The sequence below is a fragment of the Drosophila nasuta genome, chromosome 2L, assembly GCF_023558535.2.
Source record: "Drosophila nasuta strain 15112-1781.00 chromosome 2L, ASM2355853v1, whole genome shotgun sequence".
Classification (NCBI taxonomy): Eukaryota; Metazoa; Arthropoda; class Insecta; order Diptera; family Drosophilidae; genus Drosophila; species Drosophila nasuta.
Window position 1 is genome coordinate 19,667,311 of NC_083455.1, and position 23,914 is coordinate 19,691,224.

The window sequence follows — 23,914 nt, forward strand, 5'->3', positions numbered from 1 at the left end:
CATTAATTTTTCGAATTGCCGCAACATATTTTTCGTAACTCTGCTATAAATTTATTAAGAACATAATGAATAATTATAGCTACGATTATTATGATTATTTTTCATCTCTGGCCCAAACAATATGCTTTTGTTGCTCGGCGATCCGTTTTACCATTGGAAGTATATTTCAGACTATCAATTATAAAGACGCCACCATTGAGCTGCATATGTTTCGGTTGCAAATGCTTCGCCACAAAGTTAATAACATCCTGAGGATCTAACTGAACTCCAGTTTTTCTAACAATCGCTGCAGCTGCTTCATCTCCATAAAGAGTATTCGGCTTACCAAAAACGCAGACTTCCGACACCTCCGGCATTTGACTAATTATCTTCTCTATTTCATGAGGATAATACATAATGGCATTATATTTAAGCATGTCCTTTTTACGATCAACGATAAATAAGAATCCATCGTCATCGACATAACCCAAATCTCCAGTGTGATACCACAAGTTTCTATCTCGTAATTTGCGAGTTTCCTCAGGATTGCCATAATATCCTGCCCAGAATCTTCCGGTGTATAAGCAGATCTCACCAACCTCATGCGGACCTAAGGGTTCATTTTGTTCGTTGAGAATCTTCATCTTGACGCCGTCCAATAAACGTCCAACTGAACCTCTCTTTTGATCAAAGTGAAAATTCCCAGTTCCTCCACCACACAACTCTGTAAAAGCATATCCAAAAGCAAATACACAATTTGGCGGCAGACATCGACGAATGCGCTCTTGAACCTCAAGAGAACATCCGGTCCCTCCATAAAAATAAAACTTTAGACTACTTAAATAGTCGCTGTCAAATTCTGGGGAGTTTATCATCTGTGCCATATGCGGAGGAACTTGACCTAAAAACGTAACTTTATACTTCTTAATCAGTCGCAATATATCGGAGGGATTAAAAGGCTCATCCGATATTATGCGTAGACAACTTTGAACTCCAGTCGTAATTGCTGCGAAAAGACCTGTCATCCAATCCAAAGTACTGTGTACATACAAAACATCGGAAATAGTCACGAGGCTAAATAAAATGTCGATGATAAAAAATTAAAAATCCTACAGATTGATGCCTGTCACTTACGGTAGAATATTTTTCACGACATTTGCGTTAGGAACTGTGACGGCTTTGGGTGTACCAGTAGTTCCTGAGGAACAGAGAACAGCCAAGGTTTGATTAACTCCCTGCTCGAGACTTGCTGGTAGGAAGAATGGATCAACTGGTGTGGCAAGCACTTCATCAATGCTAATGGAACCGTCTTTGTGATTCCTCATTGTTACAATTTTCACATTCAAATGTTTTGTGGCTTCTTTAACCTTCTCGTATTCATCACCATCGCAAAAAATGATCTTTGGTTTGGTGATATCAAACAGTTTTTCTATCGTTTCCTGCTCATAAATGATGTTGAGCGAATGGAAAGCCATGCCGTTGAAAAAACAGCCGTAGGCAACAGCGAATATATGCGTTGTGTTTCTTGCTATGATTCCAACTATGTCCGATTGTTCAAGGTCTAAATTCCTTAAGTAGATAGCTACACGCATTGAGTTCAAGAGGAGTTCCTCTCTTGTCAGCACCGTATTTTCCGTATCAGAAATCTTTGAGTAAAAATGTGCCATGTCCTGATTAATAAAGACCTACTTTATATTTAAGCATAACTTCCAACTAACCTGAGCTACAAGTTTCGGATGGCGTTGCATTTCATGGAAAATAACTTGGCCAACTGATAAATCGGCTGACAAATATGCAGGTTGCTCCTTTCCACTCCATATTTTGTCGTCGGCATTATAGCTGATTTCCGGCAAGTACTTCATCCTAACGTTGTTTCTAGATTACCTTTGAACTAATACTAAAATTTCTTAGTCGAAGCTTGCTTTTTATACACTTCAAACAGTTCAAGAATTGCTGGCAAGTCAGGGTTATACAGCGAAATTCCGATCATTATTGGGAGGTAAATATCTCAGTGAATTGGGTTTACAACGCTCCCTAGACTCTAGTGATTGCCATCTACTCTCAACGACGTCAAACATGTTATCAGAAAAAAAGTGATACACGATTAGACTTTCAACCCAGTCAGTCGAGTCAACCTAATCATTAACAACGTTGTGGTCTACCACCTTATCGAAATGACTTGAACAAAAACGTGACGAATATATCTGGCGACCTTCTTCAATTGATTATTCGGCGTATAAATATTTCATCACTGATAAAAGAATCTAAATTTACGTTTTCCGAAGAAGTGTTTAAAAAATAATCAGGTAATAATTCAGAAATTGTAAACATGTAGTAAATATATTTATGAATTTTTGAAGCTAAAACTTTATAGCTGACGAATAAAATTTGAGAATCTCAAATTTGTTAAACAATTGCACTTGATTGATAAAATCCATTTAGTCATTTGCTTATCTCGCAACAAATGTATTTAATTATTTTTTAGACAGTAAAATTGATTCATTACTTTACGGTCTGATAAGGTGGCGCGAAGATAACAATACATATGGTTTTTAGTTTGTAAGAGCTAAGAGTTCATTTGAACGTAGAACACCTTATCAGTGTAGTGTCTGATGATGGCTAAGGGAATTACTTCTTTCTGGGTTTCATTTTAAATAGAAGACTATAAAGTTATCTCCTTTGTTGATACTCTTATTTACATATTGATTGTCAAATTTATTTTTAAAATATATTATCGATTTATTAACTTAATGATACGAGTATTAAGTAATATATTGATATAATTACAATCAGACTTACACTACCTTATCTAGACAGTATGTTTTTGTTGCACGTCGATCTGTTTTGCCATTGTTTGTCCGCTTCAGATCGTCAAGCACAAAGACACCGCCATTCAAATGCTTATGCTTAGCCTGCACATTCTTCGCCACAAAATCAATAACATCCTGAGGCTCCAATTGGGTTCCAATTTTCCTTACAACTGCTGCAGCAGCGGCGTCTTCATTATTAATCACGACACCGAAAACACAAACTTCCGAAACTTCTGGCATTTGGCTAATAACGTTTTCAATCTCATGGGGATAATACATTAGGCCTGAATACTTTAGCATATCCTTTTTGCGATCCACAATATAGAGGAATCCATCGTCATCAACATAACCCAAATCGCCTGTGTGATACCACAAGTTGCTGTCTCGCAACTTTCGACTTTCCTCGGGATTGCCATAGTATCCGGCCCAATATTTGCCCGAGTGCAAGCAAATCTCACCAACTTGATTTGGTCCCAATGGTTCACGTTGATCGTTTAGAATTTTCAACTTGTAACCACCCGCTAAGCGACCTACTGAGCCAGGTTTCTGATCAAAGTGCATATTGATTGAACCTATACCACAAAACTCAGTAAAGCTATAGCCAAAGACGAATAAGCTTCGAGGGGAAAGCCGTTGGCGAAAGCTGTGTTGTACTTCCAAGGAACAGCCGGCTCCTGTGTATATACAATAAAGTATACTGCTCAGATAATCCTCATTGAATTCCGGACAGTTGATCATAAGCGCCATATGTGGGGGAGCTTGCATTATAAATGTGACTTTATATTTCTTGATGAGTCGCAATAAATCACTTGGATTGAAGGGTGTATCCGAAATTATACGCGTTGCGCTTCGAATTCCAGATGTAAGAGCAACAATTAATCCTGTTACCCAGTCCAAAGTACTCGGTGAGTACAGAACATCTGCGGTGGTTACAAAACTAAAAGAAATCCGAAGATTAAAAGATTGTACTAAACGAAAAGAAAACTTTTGACTCACGGAAACATTTTGGTGTCAGCAGGATTGTTAGGCATTGTCACAGCCTTAGGATTTCCCGTTGTGCCCGAGGAGCAGAGAATTACCAAATTCTGCTTGCTTCCCAATTCTGGGCGTGCAGGTTGAAAGAATTGATCAACGGATGTCTTAAGAACTTCTTCAATGGCGATGGAACCACCCTTGTGATTCCTCATTGTCACAATTGGCACATTCAGTTCCTTTGTGGCAGCCTTTACCTTTTCGTATTCATCGCCATCGCAGAATATAATCTTCGGCTTGGTCATGTTGAAGAGATGTTCAATCTTCTCCTGCTCGAAATTTATGTTGAGCGAATGAAAAGCCATGGCATTAAAGAAACAGCCATAGGCAACAGCTGTTATATGCGTAGTATTCCTGGCAATAAGTCCAATGACATCCGATTGTTCAAGTTTCATATTCCTCAAGTAATTGGCCACTCGCATCGAATTCAAGAGGAGCTCTTCCCTTGTCAGCACCGTATTCTCCGAAGCGGATATCTTTGGATTTCAATATTACAAGCGTTAATTATTGAAATACTACACATACATTTATTTGTAACTAACCTGCGCAATAAGTTTTGGATGGCGTTGCATTTCATGGAAAATGACTTCTCCGACAGAAAGATCACTTGCGAAATATGCGGGTGGCTCTTGGCCACTCCACACTTTATCATCGGCATTATAATTGATCTCTGGTATGTACTTCATTATGATGTTTGCTCTTCAATGCTTGTTGGTTGAATGTTTGAGCTAATGAACAACTGTTAGCTTTTTATATTGAAGCTAAAAGCTTTCAATAGACTTACACAGATCCAAGTCCAATGCATGCTCTTGCAAGTCATAATTATGCAGCGCAATATCGATTCAAGTATATAACAACTTTTGCAAGTCAGCGTTACTCAGCACAATTTCGATCAAAGTATATAACAATTTCTGCAAGTCATTATTCAGCAAAATTTCGATCAGCCGATAATTAGCTCGTAGTCAGTCTTCTAAGACTTTACTAAGACTAGGACTTTAGACCAAGTTAATAGTGTCAGTTTAATCAAGATTTATACATACGATACGTGATATCGTGATACTTGATTATCGTAATGCCATGCACAAATAATTACTAACCTCTAGCAAAGAGTCGAAAGTTTATTTATATCGCGCGATGTTTACTAATCAAAGGTTGTCGACAGCATGATAATTGTTGGTTTATCATTTGATAATAAATACATAAATCTATAACTTATCTGTCTTTAATATGCTTATAAAACTTGCAATAAATCAGCTGCAAAATCTTAAAAAAAAAATCGTAAGTTTTCTTGCTGAATAGACGATAGTTTCGCAGTCTCTTTTTCGGACTTGTATGTAAAATGTTTCGTTGTTGTCGTAGGAAATGGGAATGGGGGCAACAAGCAGAGGAGGTGAGCGGCGTATGTGGCGAGTTGGAACATGCAGGAAGCATTTAGAGCTCCGCGCTAGTTGCAATTGCAAGATAAATGGCAGACGGCTGACGGCAGCAGGAGATGGAGACAGAGACGGAGATGGAGATGGAGTCGTGTATGTAGGCGTTTCTGGCTAAACTGATTTCATGCAATTTGGCTGCACAGTTGGCCGAAAGTTGTGCTGAACTGAGGGGGAAACCGTAAATTTAGCAGCCAGCTACATTTGTACTTCCTGGCACAGTTTCAGCTGATAGCCAAGGCCAGGCACAGGCATTTGTCTGCATGTGCATATGTGTGTGTGTGGGAATGTATGTATGTATTGTGGGGCCAAAAATCAGAGCATAAGTGAAAACTTTGGCCAATTAATGGCATCATTGAATTTCCACTTGACTTTTTCAGCTGCCAAACTGGCCGATGACTGGCCAAAGGGCGTTCAATTTTATATCCTCACTCAACTACCTCCCCGCTTCCTTTGCCCCACTTCCTGTGCATGAGTGTGTGTGTGTGTGTGTGTTTTTGTGGAAAAGTTTTTCAGTGAAAAATGGCCCTTCGCATAGATCTTAGGGGAGAACCAGCTAGCGAGCGAGTCAGAGATGGTCGCTATGCTTTTGAGCTTGAGTTTGAGCTGGGATAAAAGTGATAAATGAATTTTCACAAAAGTAATTAAAAGTAAAGTAACTAGCGTCGTGTGATGTCTGCGGTAGATAGAGAGAGGGACGTCCAACATAGAATAGAGGCCAGCAGCGAGTGTTGCCAATGGCAACAGCAGCCAAAACTTTGGCATAAAAGCAATCTAATAAGACTTTTTAATAGTTGGCGTGAAGTTAATTTTTAGCTGGGCAGCGCATACAAAACCAAAACAAATGGCTTAAAATTGATGGCAAAACAGTTATCTCCTATCGCCCACCGCCTTTTTCTTTTTCTTTCATATACTTTTTATTGACTTATTCCTTTTAGGTCGTTAGCTAGCTTATCTATTGCACACGACTTTGTTAGGCCACCATGCTGGCAAATCTAATCAGATTTTTGTTGAGTGAATGCGAAAGTTGATAATTATAAACAAATAGTAAAATTATCAAATGAGTGAACGATTTTATAATCTTATTCCGAACTATTTCCAGTGGCCTTCAAACTGTTACTGTTCTTCAGTACAGTGCAGTAAAGTTTTATTTATATAAAAAAATTAAATAATTTACAGTATTACATTAAAACTATTTACAAGGACTTTAAAACTGCTTATGTTCTTCAAAAACCTTTTGTGTTCTTTTTTTGTAAAATTATCAAATAAATTAAAGTATTGCTTCAACTATAACGTCTTGCATTTCATTCCAAACACTTCCCAGTAGATCTCAAACTGTTGCAGTTCTTCCAGGAACTTGTCTATTTCATCCATGTTTAGAGTGTAACATTTCTTGCAATGTTGATTAATTGTGTAAAATCTTACACTTATACATACACACACATTCACACATAACATGTTGAGTCTCTCTTTCAATTTCCCTTCTCAATTGTCTATCAACTGTTCATCTTTTGACTTGGATTTGAATTGATGTTGATTGATGATGTTTCTGTCGCAGTCACTTTAGCGTGAACGCACATTCACACACATAGTCGACACATATTTCTACAAAATATATTGTGCATTGCAGCAGTGTTAAAAAGTGTTGCCTAGTCAGAAAATGAAAATCATTTGCTTATTAAATCCTTTAAGCAAACATTAATTTGCAGCCACAAAAACAAAAGGCGTTCAACTAACCGAAAAACAAGCTAGCAACAAATAAACAAACAAGCAAACAAAAGCAGCAACAACAAAAACAACGGCAACAATAAATAAACTAAGCAAAATGGTTAGCAAAGTGCTTTTGGGTCAGAATCTGTTGACCAGACCACGTGGAGTGTTGTGCGTGGCTCTCAAAAAGCTTTTTCGAGTCCCTCCTCCCAATGCTTTTGCCTCTTCTATGCTAGTCTCTCGTCCCCTTTTAAGGCCACCTAAGCGAATTGAACCGAACTAAATCGTTGCAGACAAAAGCGCAAATTAACAGTTTGATTTTCATGCTAAACAAAACGCAACGAAAAATCAACAAACGACGCGAAATCGATTTGAGCCTGAGTTTCAGCTAGATGCTGACCAAAAGCTGGGGCTATAGTAAGTGTGCAGTCGGCGGAGGAAGGGGAGGAGGGCAGAAAAGTGTGGACAAGGAGTTAGTGGCAGTGGAAAACACTTTGTGAAAATAAACGAAACAAAATCAAAGCGCTATTGAATTTTCTAAATGGCATTTTGAAAGCGGCAGCGGTTAACAAAACACAAACACGACACAAGCAACTACACCTCAACATCAGCAGCAGCGGCAGCAACAAACACTGAAGGGCAAAAGATAGAGCGGGGGGGAAGAGAGAAAGAGAGAATTTTCTGAGGGTTTCGTTGTGTAGAGTCCTAGAAAAAGGTGAACGAGGTGTTACGAAATGCCAACGAGTTCAAAATGCTTTGACATGTGCTAAAAGGGTACAAACAGCAATGGCAAAATGAGAAAACAAAACAATGAAATAGTTGACATTAGTAGAAAGAACTTGAAATACCCTAGAAATTACTAACGACTTTACACTAAGGTGTATAAAATTAAATATACAATTAAGGTATATTTATTTTCAACTAACATTCGATTATAGTTAGTAACAAAAAGTCACGATCTCTGTTAATAATAATAATATTCACAAAAAATCCTTAATACAAATTTCATACATTTTTATGATAGAATCATAAGATTAACAAAAAAATCTTTAATTTAAACTAAATATGAATATTAAATAGTTTTAACATTAAAATTAAATATTAAATATAAAATGCTCGCAATGGTCTTGGCTTAAATTCAAAATGGAAATTCAATACACCCTGTTTTTCGAGTATATAAACACTGCAGCCCAAAAATATGCTACAATATTTTTGCGCCGTTTTCAGGGGGCAACATGTTGACCACAAATACATTGACTAAAAGTGAAAAAGAGTGAGAGAGATGGCAAAATGAAAATGAACGAGGGGCACACACTTCAGTTGAAGGTGTCATGTGTCAGCGGCATAATCACACCCTTTGCACGGAGTGCCAACCTTTGGCAGGTAAACGAGGTCTCGACCTTTGTCAACGTTTGGAGAACGAAACACGTTTAGTTATGGCTTATCTATGACCATAGAAAAACGAGAGGGGGGCAAGGTGGAATATTTTTGGCATGGACAAGCTGCGACCACTGAATGAACACTAATAATGGAATATTTTTTTTGCAACTATTGCCAGCTGTGTTGATTTAAATCAGAATAAACTTGATTAAACTGTGAACTACGAAAATTAAAGATATTTTTTCAATTGTACACTCGATATTTAAAATATTGTTTATTTAATAAAAAAATTGAGTTTTAATTTAACTATCAGATTTTTCTCAACATTTATTTCTTTATTTTTTTTTTGGCAATGTTTACGCACCAAAGTTCGGGCAATTCGAGTTTTCAATTGGGGGTTTTTAACGGAAACGGAAACGTTATATGTGTTATATATGTGAATATTCACATACAGACGCATACGTAAGTGTAAATATTCGAATGGCATATAAAGTATACATTTAAAATAACATTTTCTTTGCTCTCTCCCGAAATAAAAAAAACAGGCCACGTTTCCTACAAAATTTGTTTGCGTGCCAATTTTCCCGCCCGTTACATAAGAGCCCGCCAGAGAAGAGAAGAAAAACTGTGCCAGTCATTACATTTATTGCGAGCACATTCAATATTGAATGAATGGCCCGCAAGGATTTTCTATTTGAAATTAACAATTCAATTTCATTTGCATTTCAATGGCAAAATGTGCCAGGCTCGACAAGTTCGCTTACAGAGTGCAAGTTTAGTCGCCGTCCCCTCATTCTACATTCTACTATATTTGCCGGCTAGTGAAATTGAATTTTCCTTTTGATACCAACAACTTATTTAGTACTAAAGCTCGCTCGACGTTTTGTGAAATGTAATCGAGCGACTCGTATACGATTGCCAAATGTAGTTGTTTTCTGGTATTGCTTTAATATTGCAATAGAAATGTCATTCAACTATTCCTTATGTGCATAGTATATAAAAAAGATACTCTAGTTTATTTTGGAAAACAACATTAATTTATATTAAGTATACATGAATCAAAGTCACCTAGAGGTTTAACAAAATAGTTGAAAGTTTATAAGTTTTCGATTATAAAATCAAAAATGTAAATTTGTCGATTAGGAATAAAGAGCAAATAACAACCAAAACCAATACATGTTTTCATTTAGACAAATAAAAATGTTAAATTTCATAGCTTTTAATGTAAGCAGCAAATATGGAAATACGTTTTAAGAATCAATCGAAATTCCCTAAATATTAAAGTACACTAAAATATATTTAATTAAAGTGCAAATTTATGCTTGCAATAAAATCAACACAATTTCCATTATCTATCTGAGGTTAGTCTAAATTTAAACATGCCCTCCATATAAAATTCAAATAAATCTAAATTTAAATTTTGAGTATATGTAATTTATCAAATGAAAGCCACATGTTTGCTTTAAAATTCAACAAAACTCGGTATCGCATACATTCGGCAGGTGAGCAAATAAAATATGCATATGAAATACACACCGAATTCGTTTATTAATAGATGGCTCTTTTGATGGGTTATCGATGTACATACGTCGTTGTTATACAATAATCGAAACGTTGAACATTGCATTTTATATGCGCAAATGGACAATTGCCAGGTGCTTATGTCCGAAGCCTGTTAGCCGTGGCTTTATTTGATCCGCCCTCTATTTTCCCCCTCCCAATTTCCCTTCTCTCTCTCTTTGTCTCTCCATTGGTCCTCCGCTGAGTTGAGTGGCTGGCAGGCAGCTCATTAGTCGCATTGAAAATTACACAAAACATTGTAACAACAATTGAAAATTTTAGGCATAATTTATGTAGTGCGTACAGTTTTACAGTCACTGGTCGGCAAACGTCGTAAATAATTAAGCCAAACAAGGCAGCTAATTCCCAGCACTTATTCTGTTTCCCACTTCTCACATGTATCCAACGAATGTGAGAGAATGTTTGTGTGAGCCACATTCAATTATTCAACGAGCAAATGAAGCATACATGAATCTGTGCTCTGAGCAGGCGTGAAGCTGTAAACCTCATTCGTTAAACTTCACTTGAAAAGCGAACGAACCAAATATAAAAACTTTCAGCACGTACATAGTATATGGAAACAATAAGAAAAAAACAATAATCACAAATGCTCGACTAGAAGTTGTGCTATAAAGACAGTCTGTAATGTATCATTCCTTACTTCCTACTTCAATTGCTTTACTCTGGCATACCCCACTCGCAGTGCATCATTTGGTGTAGGGTATTAAAACAAAGCAAGCATCCTCAAATGAGAGGAAGTCGATGCTTCGCTTCAACTGTGGACTGAGGTAGTTAACAGACTTCAAAAACCCGACTCATTTATAAATTTTCATCATTTTCATTTCATATTTTCCCTTCCTTTCCTTTTCGCTGTGTTCGTTCGTTTTCCTTCTCTGTCTGACTTGAGATGAAACTTTTTCAATATTTTATGTGCTATTTGTATTGCGTTTTGCCTACTGTTTCTCCACTCAACCTGCTGTTGTTAATTGTTGCAACAACAACAACAACAACAACAACAACGAGAGCGGGACAACAACAAATGTTGGCAAGTGGCAACTTCAACTTTGGAGCTACACTGCATTTGCCGAGTAATTTTATGAAGCGCATAATTACGCAAATTAGCATAAATGAGTGCCAGGCTATCAGTCTATCGCACTCACGCCTTACAAAACGACAATACCCCTCTCTCTCTCTCCCTCTCACTTTTCCTTACTGATTAAAAAAAGAAACGAAAAATATGAACGAGAGCAGAGAAAAAATAAAGAAAAAGATGTTGTGTAAATGTTTAAAAAGCTTTCTTTTTTTTTAATTTTTGGTTGGTATAAATTATTTTTGCAAATTTTATTTAATGCCAAACGCAAAGAAATTAAAACAAGCGCTCGAGAGTTGGAGAGTGATGAAGAGAATTGAGAGAAGAAGAGGCGAGGGAATACTTGTATATTTGCCGAGCCAAAACATTAAAATAACTCAACGCACGAAAAATTTGCTGGCAAACCGAAGCAAAAAGTCATTTCAAATGTTAATGAGCTCGTGTAAATAGACAAACAATGGCCGAAAACGAAAACGGGTTGGCTGCAAGGAGTATCAAAATGCCCCAAGCGAAGCAAAGCGACAAGAAGCCCAGAAAGAGATGCAAAGTGCTGGGTAAAAAGGAGAGTGGGAAAGAGCCACAAAAAAGGAGAGAAAGGTTGCGAGGGCACTGACTTTTTGCTTCAAGTGCCATGCGAAAAAGTTGTGTCGGCTTTCTACCCTCTCCAGTACAAAAAAATAGTAGTTAAAATTTACCAAGTGAAATTTGAAAATGAAAATGTTGCCGGCTCGCATTTTATAGCTGAACTGCCATCAAATTTGCATGTTAAGCAAGCGCACTGAATGGGCAACTAGAGAGAGAGAGAGCACAGCAGCAAAACTCTGCTCAGCTCTAGAGAACTCTAGAGAATACTGCGAGAGAAAGCGCGTCAGGCAAGTGCGCTTGAAGAAAGCGTCATGAGAACGAGAGCGAAAGAGTCGAGCAAACTGTTGAGCTGATTATTAAATAAGAACAAAAGAAAAACCGATACACTTTTAACAACTGAGAAAGCTAGTCGAGTCGAGTGAGCTCGACTGTGAGATACCCGTTGCCATACCCGCTACCCATTTTTATTGCAAGCAAAGCAATGCGGTATTAATTTTAAAATATATATCAAATAGCAAAAAATACTTAAATTATATCTGCGACCTATTTTTATTGCAGACAAAGTGTGATATATTTTTAAAATATACCAAATTAATATACCACAAAAATACTAAAAGTATACCCACTACACATTTTTATTGATAGCAAAAATTTTAAAATATATTAATATATATAATTAATATACCGCAAAAATACTAAATTTATACCGAATGCTATATATGGTATATTGTCATAGTTCTACATTCAAAATATACCAAATAGTGAAAAATATACCATATTGTCAGCCAAAGAAACTAAGGCTCATACTAAATTGGAATAATAAAAACTATAATCATTATTTTTGAGATCCAGTGCTTCATACAGACAGACGGACATGGCTATATCGTCTGAGTTGTTGACTCTGATCAAGAATATATATACTTTACAGAGTCTAAGATGTCTTCTTTTGCCTGTAACATACATTTTATGAATCCACAAAGTTATAATACCCTTCTATCCTAGGGGTAGTTGATACAAAAAGAATATTAAGCATATATAGAACTTCAAACTCTCGGCGAACTTTAAGCTTAAAGTGTAATTACCGTGTGGTATTACGTTTCCATGTATTTAAGTAAATCCGTGTAAATATGTTCGTTTGCATAGCCGCTGAAATCAATTGTTTTGCAACAATTATGGCCACAACCGAAGCGGCAACGACAACTAATTCCCGATTGTAAGCTGAGAATCCCCGAGACCGAGCGGACTACAGCATAAACCTCTCAGGCAGCTCATCATTCAGTTCCGCTGAGCATAATTAACTCACCCACAATAGGCACACCACACACACACACAATCGCACACACACACATGCACTCGCACACACACACACTCGCACATAAATCATTAAAGCAGCGTTAATTGTTTGGTCAATGCTTCTTAGACTTGGCTGTCAAATGAGCTTTATTGATGGGCCGCTGGCAGCATAAATGATTTGATTTGCTTTGCTTTGGCTTTGCTTAGTCTTAGTTTTGCCTTAGATGCCTCCCGTGACCACCTGACAGCCGCTGGGCACTCGCTGCGTATACGCGTTGCGGTCGCAAAGGTTACTTTGCTTTGATTTTTGGCAGCAAATGAAGCAAACTTGGGGCCGACAACAATTTGCCAACCCCGAAGTCAACAAATCATGTGGCGCAAATGTTGCAATGTTAACATCAACAACAACAACAATAAGAACAACAAGAACATGGTCAATAACAACAACAACTATAATTTACAAGAACGCCTCATATCGGGAGTAGCTGGAAACATAAACACAAGCATCGAAATTCAGCTCGAAATGTCGTCGTAATAATTCAATTTGGTGTCATTGCTGGGCTGGGTTACTTGTCTAATTAAATTGACACATTGACAACTTCGTGCTCATTAGCTCTGGTAACAACAACAGTCTGTGGGGCAGTTGCAACATGGCCAGAGAGAGAGAGAGAGAGAGAGAAGAGAATCATGTGTTTATTCGTGCGAGTTAAATGTCGCTTTCAGCTTGTTGTGTACGAGTATGTATAAATAACACATGTGTTTAGTTTTGTTTAGTTTATAGATTTGCGTTTATTTATGATATCAAATACTCCCCAAGGGTGAAACCTCCCTAAATTCCCTCTCTCCCACATACTTTCTACATATATTTATAGTCTCTTTCGCACACGCAAGCGTACACACACATACACACACACTCACATCATAAGGCAGACGTTAATAGGCAACACATAATAAATCATCAGAAGCGCCACCACACGTTGGTCACTCGCTCAGGTCAGCTAGTTTCTATGTGTATGTGTATGTGTGTGTGTGTGTGTGTGTCTGTGGTTGGGTGTGCGTGCCTGTGTTCGTATGTCTTTTTATGGTCATATCAATGTATAGTTTTATGTACGTGCACACAGCGAAAAAAATCATTGGCAATTAATCATATTTACATTAAAAAAAATTTATTTATTGCTTTAATTTCTTTGACATTAAACAATTTGTAAATTAATTGTACATTTCATGATTGCCATAATAAATGATTGCAACGCTAGATTATTTAATTGATTTAAATAATATAAATTTTTAATGATTATCAAATGTCTTCTTGTTTCTACAAAATATCCATTGAATTGTTTATTATATTTATTTATATACCTATAACCTTGTCTTAATAAATGATTGCAAATCTAGATTATTTAATTGATCAAAATAATATATTATACATTATTAAAGCAAGTCAATATAAGGAAACTCAATTTTCAACTTGTTGAATTGGTTCTTCTTAAACAAAACTCTCAAAGAATTTTACTTGCTATAAATTTTCTTTCTATATTATTTCTACCAAATGTCCAGTGAACTGCAAAAAAACAGCAAATTGTTATGGCACATCTATCTTTAAAACAACACAAGCTTGAGTAAATAAAAACCTTGTGTGGCAAAAGGATAATAAAAAAAATCGCATATTTCAATTGTGTATCAAAAATAAATGAATGATTTATTTCTCTCAGTGTATGCACAGTAAAACTAACAAGCAACCATGAAGAACAACAAAAATGACCAAGTTGGTCAACGGCTGCCCAAAAAGCAAATTATTTATATATAAAAAATGGGACAAAGCATTTTGTGGCATAGCTAAAGATGGCGGAGAACGTCGAAGGCGTCGGGGGAGGGGCGGAAATGAAGGACAGTGGGTACAACAAACGCGTGATTTATTTACTAAACGTGCAAAAACCTCAGCAAAAATTACAAGTGTCAGGCGGAGCAATAGGAGCCAGAGCAGAAGTATTAGCAAGAGAGAGTGAGAGAGTGAGAGAGAGAGTAAGGCAGAGTATGAAGCGAGTTTCATTGTCTGTGTGCGTTGCCTTGTTCATAAATAATAATTCTAAGCCGCCAACATGCACAGAAACATATGTTATGAGATTCCATGTGTGTGTGCTGTGTGTGGTGTGTGTGTGTGTGTGTGTGGGGGGGGGGTATAAACCGGCAAACGCATTTGTCACAGTTGAACGCCGTTAACAATGTTGCCGTTGCTCATACGCCCTGTAAGCCCCTGTGAACCAGTCAGCCAGTCGCACCTTAATCAGCAGTAGGTGGACAAAGCCAAAGGGGGAACGTGAAATATGAGGGGAGGGGAGGGGAGGGGAAGGGGATTGTTATTGGCGGATAGAGGAAGGGGCAATCGCTTCAAGCATCAGCTGTACAACTTTTGCCAAGCACTTTACACTGTTCGCTGTGGCTCGACATTTGCTGCGGGGCTGCGATTTCTGATTGTTTGTCTTTGGCTGATTGAGCGAACTGCGGATTTTGCTGGTCGCGTCTAATGCGCATAAATATATAGGCCACTAAACAAAAACTTACGCTTCAGTGCATAACCTAAGGACTAGATAATTTGCCTAATCAGCAACAGCGACACAGCAATCGAGATTGAAAGTTGCTGAAGTTAAGCTGATTGTGAAAGAAACTGTTTTTATAAAGTATAAACAATGTTATAAATTTTATTGATTTGACAGATTAATCAATATGGCTTGGCGAATTAATACTTCATATTAATGTGATTCATTTCATGGGGTTGGATATAATTTTTTACGGTATGGTACAAAACCGAAGTTTTATCTTATCTCATTTTTTGTATTCTAATAATTTAAAGTAGCTAACAAATGAATTTGATGTTTAGTTTCAGTTATGTTTCAGTTCAGTTTGGTTTAGATTAAATTCAGTTTATTTTCAATTCAGTTTCAATTCAGATTCAGTTCAGTTCCAGTTTTGTTATATTTCAGTTTCAGTTCAAATCAGTTTCAGTTTTGAGTTCGGTTCAGTTTTAGTTCAGTTCAGTTTCAGCTCAGTTCAGTTCCAGTTCAGCTTCAATTCAGTACAGTTTCAGTTCAATTCAGTTCAGTTTCAGTTCAGTTCAGTTTCAGTACAGTACCAGTTCAGTTTCAGTTCAGTTCATTTCAGTTCAGTTCAGCTTCAATTCAGATTCAGTTCAGTTTCAATTCCAGTTCTGTTATAATTCAGTTTCAGTTTAAATCGGGCTCAGCTCAGTTTCAGTTTCAACTCAGTTCAGTTTTAAAGTTGCTTAGGCATTACACCATTAAGTTCCAAGTCCTAACAACGCAAATTGAAACATCTTGTCCCAGTTGTTGCTGCACTTCCCACATTATCCTTATCTAATTGAGTCACAGTGCCTATCTATCATTCTCCTCATACTCTCGCGGTCGTGTGTGTGTGTGTGTGTGTGTGTTGTATTCGTGTTCGGGTTGTGCTCCTACGCATTTCTCCAGCTAAAGCGTTGAGTAATATCCAGCGAGTAACCCAAGGCAATGCCAAAGCTCTCAATCGCATCGGCTTTTTGCCTCCACACACACACACACACGAGACGAGAACAATCCAAGTAATTCCCCACCCGCAGTTGCTTTCAAATGGCGCTGGCACTTCTCATCAGTGCAGGCCATTATTTATCTTTTACTCCTTTGAAGCAGCAGCCAGAACCAGTTACCAATTCGAATACAAGTTCCAGCTGGTTCCCATACGTTTGTTGTTCTTAATATTATTGTTGTTGTTGTTGTTGTTGTTGTTACTACTCCTCGTCGTTGTTTGTTGTCGTTGCTGGTGTATTTTTTTCATGTTCTGTTCTGTTGTTGGTATTGTGCTTATTTCAAAAAAACATTGCGTAGGTTTTTGGCGGCTGTTTCCTATGGCGAATTTTTATGACAGCTTGCTGGAATTTTTGCCCCCAATGCTATTCGCTTGGTCTTTTGCCAGGAAAAACACGCGCGACCCGGAAAAACAACAGCAACAACACACAAGCACACACCGACATACATATATACAGGAAAAGGGCAGAAGGAAAATAAGAAAAATATCATTGAGCTCGCTCGTGCACACAGCTTGAAACAACATTTTGTTCCTAGCCATTAGTTTAGCTCTGCGCTCCATTCTCAACTCGCAGTTCAGTTCAGTTCAGTTCGGTTCGGTTCAACTCAGTTCAGTTTCCTGCCGGCGTTGTCCCCTCTCCCCTATCTACACGTTTCCCGCTCTCTACACACTCTCACACACACCTTCAAGTTATGGTTTGTCCCTAGATTGAAGTACAACATTTGTGAGCCATTTTCCGCACGATTTTCCGCGTTAAACCCTTTTCAAAAATTGACAAATCTATTGAGCAACGAGTTGGGTCTCAGCGCTGTTTGTTTTTGGTTGGGTTTTACTGGTAATAGCTCTAGTCTAATTATGAGAACCTCTGAGTTATATATAGCCTATGGCTCGATTGCTTTTCATTCGCTTCGTTTGCTGCCTTGCAATTTCGCTTGTTGTTTGTTGTTTGCTGTTTGCACGTGTATTGGTGCTTTTGGGCCAAATATTTAGGCCGTCGCCGTTGCCGCCGCTGGCTAGCTGCCTCGCTGCCTGGCCATGTGTCATTTTGGTCGTTTGTTTTGGACAAACCCCCAGCGAACTGACCTCTACACACAAACAGTCCATTCGCATTTCTCTCTCTCTGTTTCTCTAGTGAAACCAAAATGCATTCAATCGTAAACGAGCTGCATTGGCCGCAAAACAAAAGCAGCAACAAAATGTACAACAAAAAAAAAAATATATATAAAAAAACAATAAAAACACTAGTATAAAGCTTAAAAACCTAAAACACAAAAATTGCGGCCAGGCCGCCATCAACAACAGCAACAAAAACAACAACGACGACAACAACAAATAGCTCCACTCGAGCTGTGAGCTGTGTGCTAAACTTCAGCGACAGTAAACCCCTAGAAGTACCCCCTTTTAACACTCCCCTCCTCCTGCGCTCAACACTGCAACTCAGTGCTGCCTAAGCCTCTGCTTGTGCGCTCTGCAAATATGTTGAACATGGCCGCAGCTTGGTCCTGGCCCATTGTCCTCCTGATCCTGATCACTGCGCTGTGCATTTTAACGCTGAGTTGTTTTTCACAGTATTTTTTTCTTGCACTCCTCACTCGCTACCACTTTGTCAATAGTTTCGATATTGTTTCCTCTTATACCCTGTAATTTATGTGAAGTAAGAAAATCTATTTTTAATGAATATAAAGTAAATTTGCTAATACAAAATTTACATATTTTTATGAATATTATTATTATATTAATACATACATTTATGAATATTATGGATTCGTCATACAATTTAATTTCTCTTTTATCTCAAACTACAAATAAACCCAGGATATCTTCCACTTCGATCACAGTTAGTTTTGCAGTTGCACTTTCCGCTGGCATTTTTTGTCATATTTTTGTTGCTTTTGTTTTGTTGTGCGCTTTGTTTTACTTGCGCTTTAACTTTAAATGAATTTCTATTATTTTTGTGTTTATTTGAGCTTTGCAGTCTGCTCTGCTTGGCTCTTCACTTCACCCCCATCACATTCATCTCTCTCTCTCTCTCTCTCTCGCATTATCGAGTTGTGTGCCAAAAACCTTGCCATTCTCAACCTTATCGTTGTTTGTCGTCTGTTGCTGTTTTATTCCGGCACTCATTGCTTCTTAACCATTGTTGTTGTTTATGTTGTCGTTGCTGCTTTTGCTGCTTCTACACTGTGTTTGAACAAAACTAAATTGGTATATCCGTTTTTATTAAGCAACATTTCCGGTTACTCTCGAGTGTTTGCAGCAATGGCGATGGCCAAGATGGCCATAGATGCCTCATGGCAATAGATGCCCATTGCCAATTCTCCTTCCACACTCTGCACTCTCTCTCCCCCTCTCTCTCGCTTTCTTTCTTCCTGCTCTTAACTCTCGGGCAGTGACAATTTTTCATGCTGTTGTCAGTTTTTGCTGGTCGACGCTCGACTTGCTCCACTTGCCAGTCAGCTCGTTAGTTTTGTCTGCGTGTTTTGCTCTATTTCGCTGCCTTTAATTTTGTTTCCTATTTTTTTTGCCTGCTGTTTATTTGGTGAAGATGAAAGCCAGTGTTTGGGGGAGAATGACGTACGCGTCTTAAAGCAAAAAGCTCATTACGTATACGCAGCGTGGTGCACGTAGTTAACGCTTGACTGAGCCGTGGCAATTGATTTGTTGGCACGCCAAACGACGAAAGAAAATAAGAACAACAACAAACATAGGTTGACATACAGGGCTTGTGAAACTGTATGTGTATGCGGGCATACAGTGCTTGCCAAACTGTAAGCGTGAGGCGTTTACTTTGAAATTAAATTTGTTGTCAATAAAAATGCAAAAATTTAAACAACCAGCAACAACAACACAAACGAAGGCAACAACAAAAAAAGGGTTTCAACTCTGTGGCCGTTGGGCAATCGCTTGTTGCCTAAATGCCAGCGCTTATCTCAATGAAAATCCACAAGGACCTCATAAATATGTATGTTGTGTTTGGGTCGATGCTTTGCAAAAACCTTTTGCTGTGGTCAGAAATATTTAACTCGGCTCAAACAGCATGCCAAGCTTATTCTATCCCACACACACACACACACACATCTTCTCTCTCTCTCTCTTTATCTGTGTGTCTGTCTTGCTGTCTGTGTGGCACTCGGACTGCGTCAAGGCGCCAGATAGTTTCAAAAGTGATTTGGGTACACTTTTGGGATTTGGTTTCTCCTCATGCTGCTCTCTCTCTCTTTCTCTCTGTTCTATCGTCTGCTCAACGGCATATTAAATTAAAGTGTTCAGGGTATCACCTCTTGCTCTCTCCTCTCTCTCTGTCTCCGTCTCTCTCCTTCACACTGGCAAAAGTGTCAGTTGCAAGTGTCAAAGGTGCCTGTTTTTAAATTATTCGCACAAAAACAACAACAACAATAATAACAACGACAAAAACATGACAAAAATTTGTTAGAATATGCGTTTAGCCACAAAATTCGAGATAAGCGTCGTCCTTGTGTTTTCTCCTTTCCCCTCTCCTCTACCCAACCACACAGCAGCTTCTATTTCTTTCAACTGTAGCTGTGGATGGAAGAGTTTTGACCATGAAGCAGCCAAATTATGCAGAAAACCAAATATGACAGCAAAATGCAAAAACTAAAAAATAAAATCACTCAAATACAACGGCAAAAAATAAAAAAAGATAACTAAAAATAAAAGAGAAATCTGAATAAATGAAATCTTTGTTGGCTTTATTCTTATGAAACACGCATATGTAAGTAGTCTACTTTTTGCTCTCTTATTCGGCTAATACTGTTGACTTGAACACTCACCAACTTTACTTACGAATTAAATCAATATTTTGCAGGTTTCTTTTTGTCAGCATGTAATATTTAGCAACAGACTTACCTTAAAATATAAAAAAAAAAAATAAAATAAGAAAATGAAAAATGAAACTTAATATTGATTACGTTTTTAATACACAAATATTTCGACTTTATTGACTATTGACTTTTAATTATGGAAAACAAAAATGTAACTAACTAAATGCAATTTTCTCAATTCGTATTTTCATTGAGATACAAAATTTGGCAATATAATTGCATTTATTAGAGCATCGAAAATCATTTCAACACATTTGAAAACCTGTGTGATGGCATCTAAGAACTCACTAGAAAATTGTATTAAAATGTCATATAGAACTAATGAATAGCAAAAATTGTGCACATTTTTCGAGGTAATTTTTGCTGCACTTTGGTAATTAAACAAAGGCGAGCACTTAATTAAATTGTGTGCCATCAAAGTACAAGCTGCAAAAATCTGTTGCAGCAAATGAAGAGGCGAACACGAAGGCCTAATTAAAAGCATAATTTAATTAAGAGGCGGCAGCTGTTCGACTGTAAAGTACAACAAGAATAAATACAGCAACAACAACAATAACAAGTGACTACAAAAACTGCAGTGTGTGAGGCAAGTTATGTGTGAGTGTGTGTGTGTGTGTGTGTGTGTGTGTGTGTGTGTGTGTGTGTGTGTGTGTGTGTGTGTGTGTGTGTGTGTGTGTGTGTGTGTGTGTGTGTGTGAGTGTGTGGCATATGCCACAAAACAAGAACACACACATATACGACAAAATGGTCAAGCTGAGTGCATGTGTGTGAGTGTGTTGTACGTGTATTAATGCAGTCATAAATTGTGTGGCAAGTGCGGCAAGTGCTGCTGCAGTCATTTCTGTTGTTGCTGCTGCTGTCGCATGTTGTTGCATGTTTCGTAAAGTGTCGCACAAAAGTATGCAACCGAATGTACAAAGTGAGCAAACAAACAAATAGTTGGCATTATTTAATTTACAACAAATTACGTTTCATGTTTAACCACATGATTTATGCACTCTCTGGACACGCCTCTTTTCAATTGCCGCACAAATTATGACAAATTAAATGCACATCAATTGCTGGGCGTGATTCAAACAGATGCACACACAAAGCGTCAAGTCAACAGACTTTGGTCAACCGCATTATGCAAAGACATAGCTACAAATTATCTAGCAAACCAAAAATACACCTTCCAACGAAATTCGAAAATAATTGCAATATTTCTAAGCAGATTTTATATGGGCAAATCACACTGTTTTTCATTAACATTTGAACTAAATTTCCTCCATTAACCACTTTCTAATAACACATGAGTTTGTATTGACGAAAAATAAACATGTCATCTCTGATTTAGACACAAGCATAACAACATTATGGCAATAGAAATTGGACAGGGTATGAGAAGTCGTAATCTGCGGTTAGTAGGCTTTGGTTTTCGCTTTGCCTTTTGGTTTTGATTTTGGCCTTTCTCTATTTCTATCTCTATCTCAATGGCTTCGCTGTCAATTGTCTCTGTCTCAGCGTGCGTGCCTTATTGGCTTGGCTTTTGGCTGAGCAAACAGAGCCACAAAGTCAATTGTTCGAGTCTCTGGCAGCGGAAATGAACGAGTCCTGGACACGTGGACAATCAACCAACCAACAAACCCAGAGGGAGTCACATTTTTGTCCCTGTGGAGCTCATAGGAGACCCCAAAGCGATGGCAGTTCATACTACTGTGAGCTATACGACGTTGATTTTTCATTTCAATGAGGCAACGCTGATGCACTTCTTTTTGGTTAGCCTTCTCTCTGCGTGCGTGTGTGTGTGTGTGTGTCCTCGCACAACCCCAACTCCAAGCTCAGACATGCACTATTTGTTCATTTGTCTTGCTCTAGCAGTCTTTATCTATCTATCCATTCATTCATTGCTGCTGCATCTCTGTCGCTCCTCTTTAACTTTGTGTCCTTGTCCGATGCTCATGTTTGCCCTGATGCTGGCCGCATATAAATCCAACTGCGTGTTAGTCTGTCATGGAATCCAGTGTGCCAGCAATCGAGGGAGAGGAAGAGGGAGAATAAGAATCTTTGCTAGGTAAGCACAGCAGCAGCCACGAGCAACGAGCAACGGCAGCCCAATCCAATCCAATCCCAACGCAACGCAAAACACAAACCAATTCCAAATCCCGCACTTTTGTCCCCCTGCTCGCCCCTGCCTCGCGCTGTGTGCCGAGTTTAAGTTTCCTCAGTGTGCACTAACTGTTGTTGATACGGTTTCCGTTTGTCTAAAGCTCCATGCGGCACTTAAGTGAACTTTAAACACTTTTATTAATGGCATATTATGTAATATACGTGCTCCCTTTCATACTGATCACAGAGTGTGTGAATGTGTGTGTGTGTGTGCTTGCGCGTGTGTATTTGTGTGTATTTGATGATGATGTTTGGAAATGGGGATGGCGAGAGGGGAAGGGGAGGGACGAAAACTTGGCAAAGGGTTTATGTAATGGGTAACTCGGCTCGCCAACTTTGCAACATTACTAGCTGCAAATGGGAAAAGGCACTGCGAATGTTTTAATTAAAGTGAAATTGGGTATTCTGAGTGGCAATCCCCAATCCACAATCTCAGCTAACAACAGTCAACAGCCAACAGCTCGAAGCTCGCAGCTCGCAGCTCGCAGCTCACAGTCAACAGCCAAGAACTGCCAACAGGCAACTGTGCCAACGTGGCTTTAGCCTTAGCCAGATGTTACGCATACGCAGCGTAAAACTTTACCCATGCCTCTTGGATACAAACACACATACATACGGAATATATGTGCGAACTTAACTCTAAGTCCAACAACTATGTGAGCAATTATGCAACAGTTTTGGGAAATCAAATAAACATAATTATATAAAGAGTGCTTTCAATTTCCCAAGACACTTGGACGTACAAATAATCATCACAAAATGAAAATTCTTGTCTGCGTGATTCGAATTCGATATCCAGACAAATTATAAGTAGAACTATATAAATGTTTGTATATAATGAAAAATATAGAAAAATATATTTAATGCGATTAATGAATGAATGGACTAACCAGGGATTAAAATGCATTTAATGAGCTCACTTTTAAGATTTTTAATTGACATAGTAAAATAGTTTTCCAGTGCATTCAAAAGTCGTTGGTTACGCAAATTTAATCCCACCCTTCAGCGGCTATAATTGCCAGCTTAGTCGTCATTCTCATCAGCCACTTTCCCTACCTCCAACTTTTTCATCCCACTCCACCTTCGTTGTCCGCTTTACTTATTCCCCCACCAGTGTCGCCAGCTGGCGGCAAGCATGTGACGGGGGGCCAGGAAGGTCTAAGCAAATACTTTGTTCTATCTCTCATATTACGCATACGCAACGTTTGCAGTTAATTTGCAAAATGTTTCACATGCTGGCATTTTAATGAGTTGTCCCGGCACTTTAAGGACTAGCATGCCTCAGCGCATCGCTTACCGTTCCTCATTCGCTTGGAATTGTGCCAGCGACAGGTTGCAATGAACTCTTGAGTTCGCTTCTTGAAAGCGTTTAACAGTTCTTTGGTTCATCATCGATAGTCATACGCAATTGTTGCCATTTGCTTTGTCGAGTATCATCGTCGTAAATATCTCTCTCAGAGCGTATTGCTTATTATG

The 23,914-nt window shown here is 38.2% G+C and overlaps 3 protein-coding genes across 5 annotated transcripts in view; 1 reads left to right on the forward strand and 2 right to left on the reverse strand.

The window, feature by feature from the left end:
* LOC132793285 (hemicentin-1) overlaps positions 1 to 23,914 on the forward strand; it is a 129,692-nt gene that overhangs the window by 37,740 nt on the left and 68,038 nt on the right. The window lies entirely within an intron of this gene.
* On the reverse strand, positions 102 to 1,841 carry LOC132798963 (uncharacterized). Its single transcript, XM_060811014.1, has 3 exons — positions 1,698 to 1,841; positions 1,114 to 1,625; positions 102 to 1,053 (listed from the first exon to the last, which is right to left on the reverse strand). The coding sequence occupies exons 1-3, from the start codon at positions 1,839 to 1,841 to the stop codon at positions 102 to 104; spliced, it is 1,608 nt and encodes a 535-aa protein (XP_060666997.1).
* LOC132791569 (luciferin 4-monooxygenase-like) lies at positions 2,694 to 4,543 on the reverse strand. Its single transcript, XM_060800554.1, has 3 exons — positions 4,364 to 4,543; positions 3,786 to 4,297; positions 2,694 to 3,726 (listed from the first exon to the last, which is right to left on the reverse strand). Exons 1-3 carry the CDS (start codon positions 4,505 to 4,507, stop codon positions 2,775 to 2,777), a joined length of 1,608 nt encoding a protein of 535 aa, XP_060656537.1. The 5' UTR covers positions 4,508 to 4,543; the 3' UTR covers positions 2,694 to 2,774.

Bases quoted from the DNA above. Each gene is read 5' to 3' on its own strand.
- LOC132798963 (XM_060811014.1), bottom strand. From the start codon at position 1,841: ATGAAGTACTTGCCGGAAATCAGCTATAATGCCGACGACAAAATATGG. The intron at 1,626-1,697 runs GTTAGTTGGAAG...TTTTACTCAAAG, and splicing joins ATCCGAAACTTGTAGCTCAG to ATTTCTGATACGGAAAATAC. The intron at 1,054-1,113 runs GTAAGTGACAGG...CATTTTATTTAG, and splicing joins GTCGTGAAAAATATTCTACC to CCTCGTGACTATTTCCGATG.
- LOC132791569 (XM_060800554.1), bottom strand. From the start codon at position 4,507: ATGAAGTACATACCAGAGATCAATTATAATGCCGATGATAAAGTGTGG. The intron at 4,298-4,363 runs GTTAGTTACAAA...TGAAATCCAAAG, and splicing joins ATCCAAAACTTATTGCGCAG to ATATCCGCTTCGGAGAATAC. The intron at 3,727-3,785 runs GTGAGTCAAAAG...GATTTCTTTTAG, and splicing joins GCTGACACCAAAATGTTTCC to TTTTGTAACCACCGCAGATG.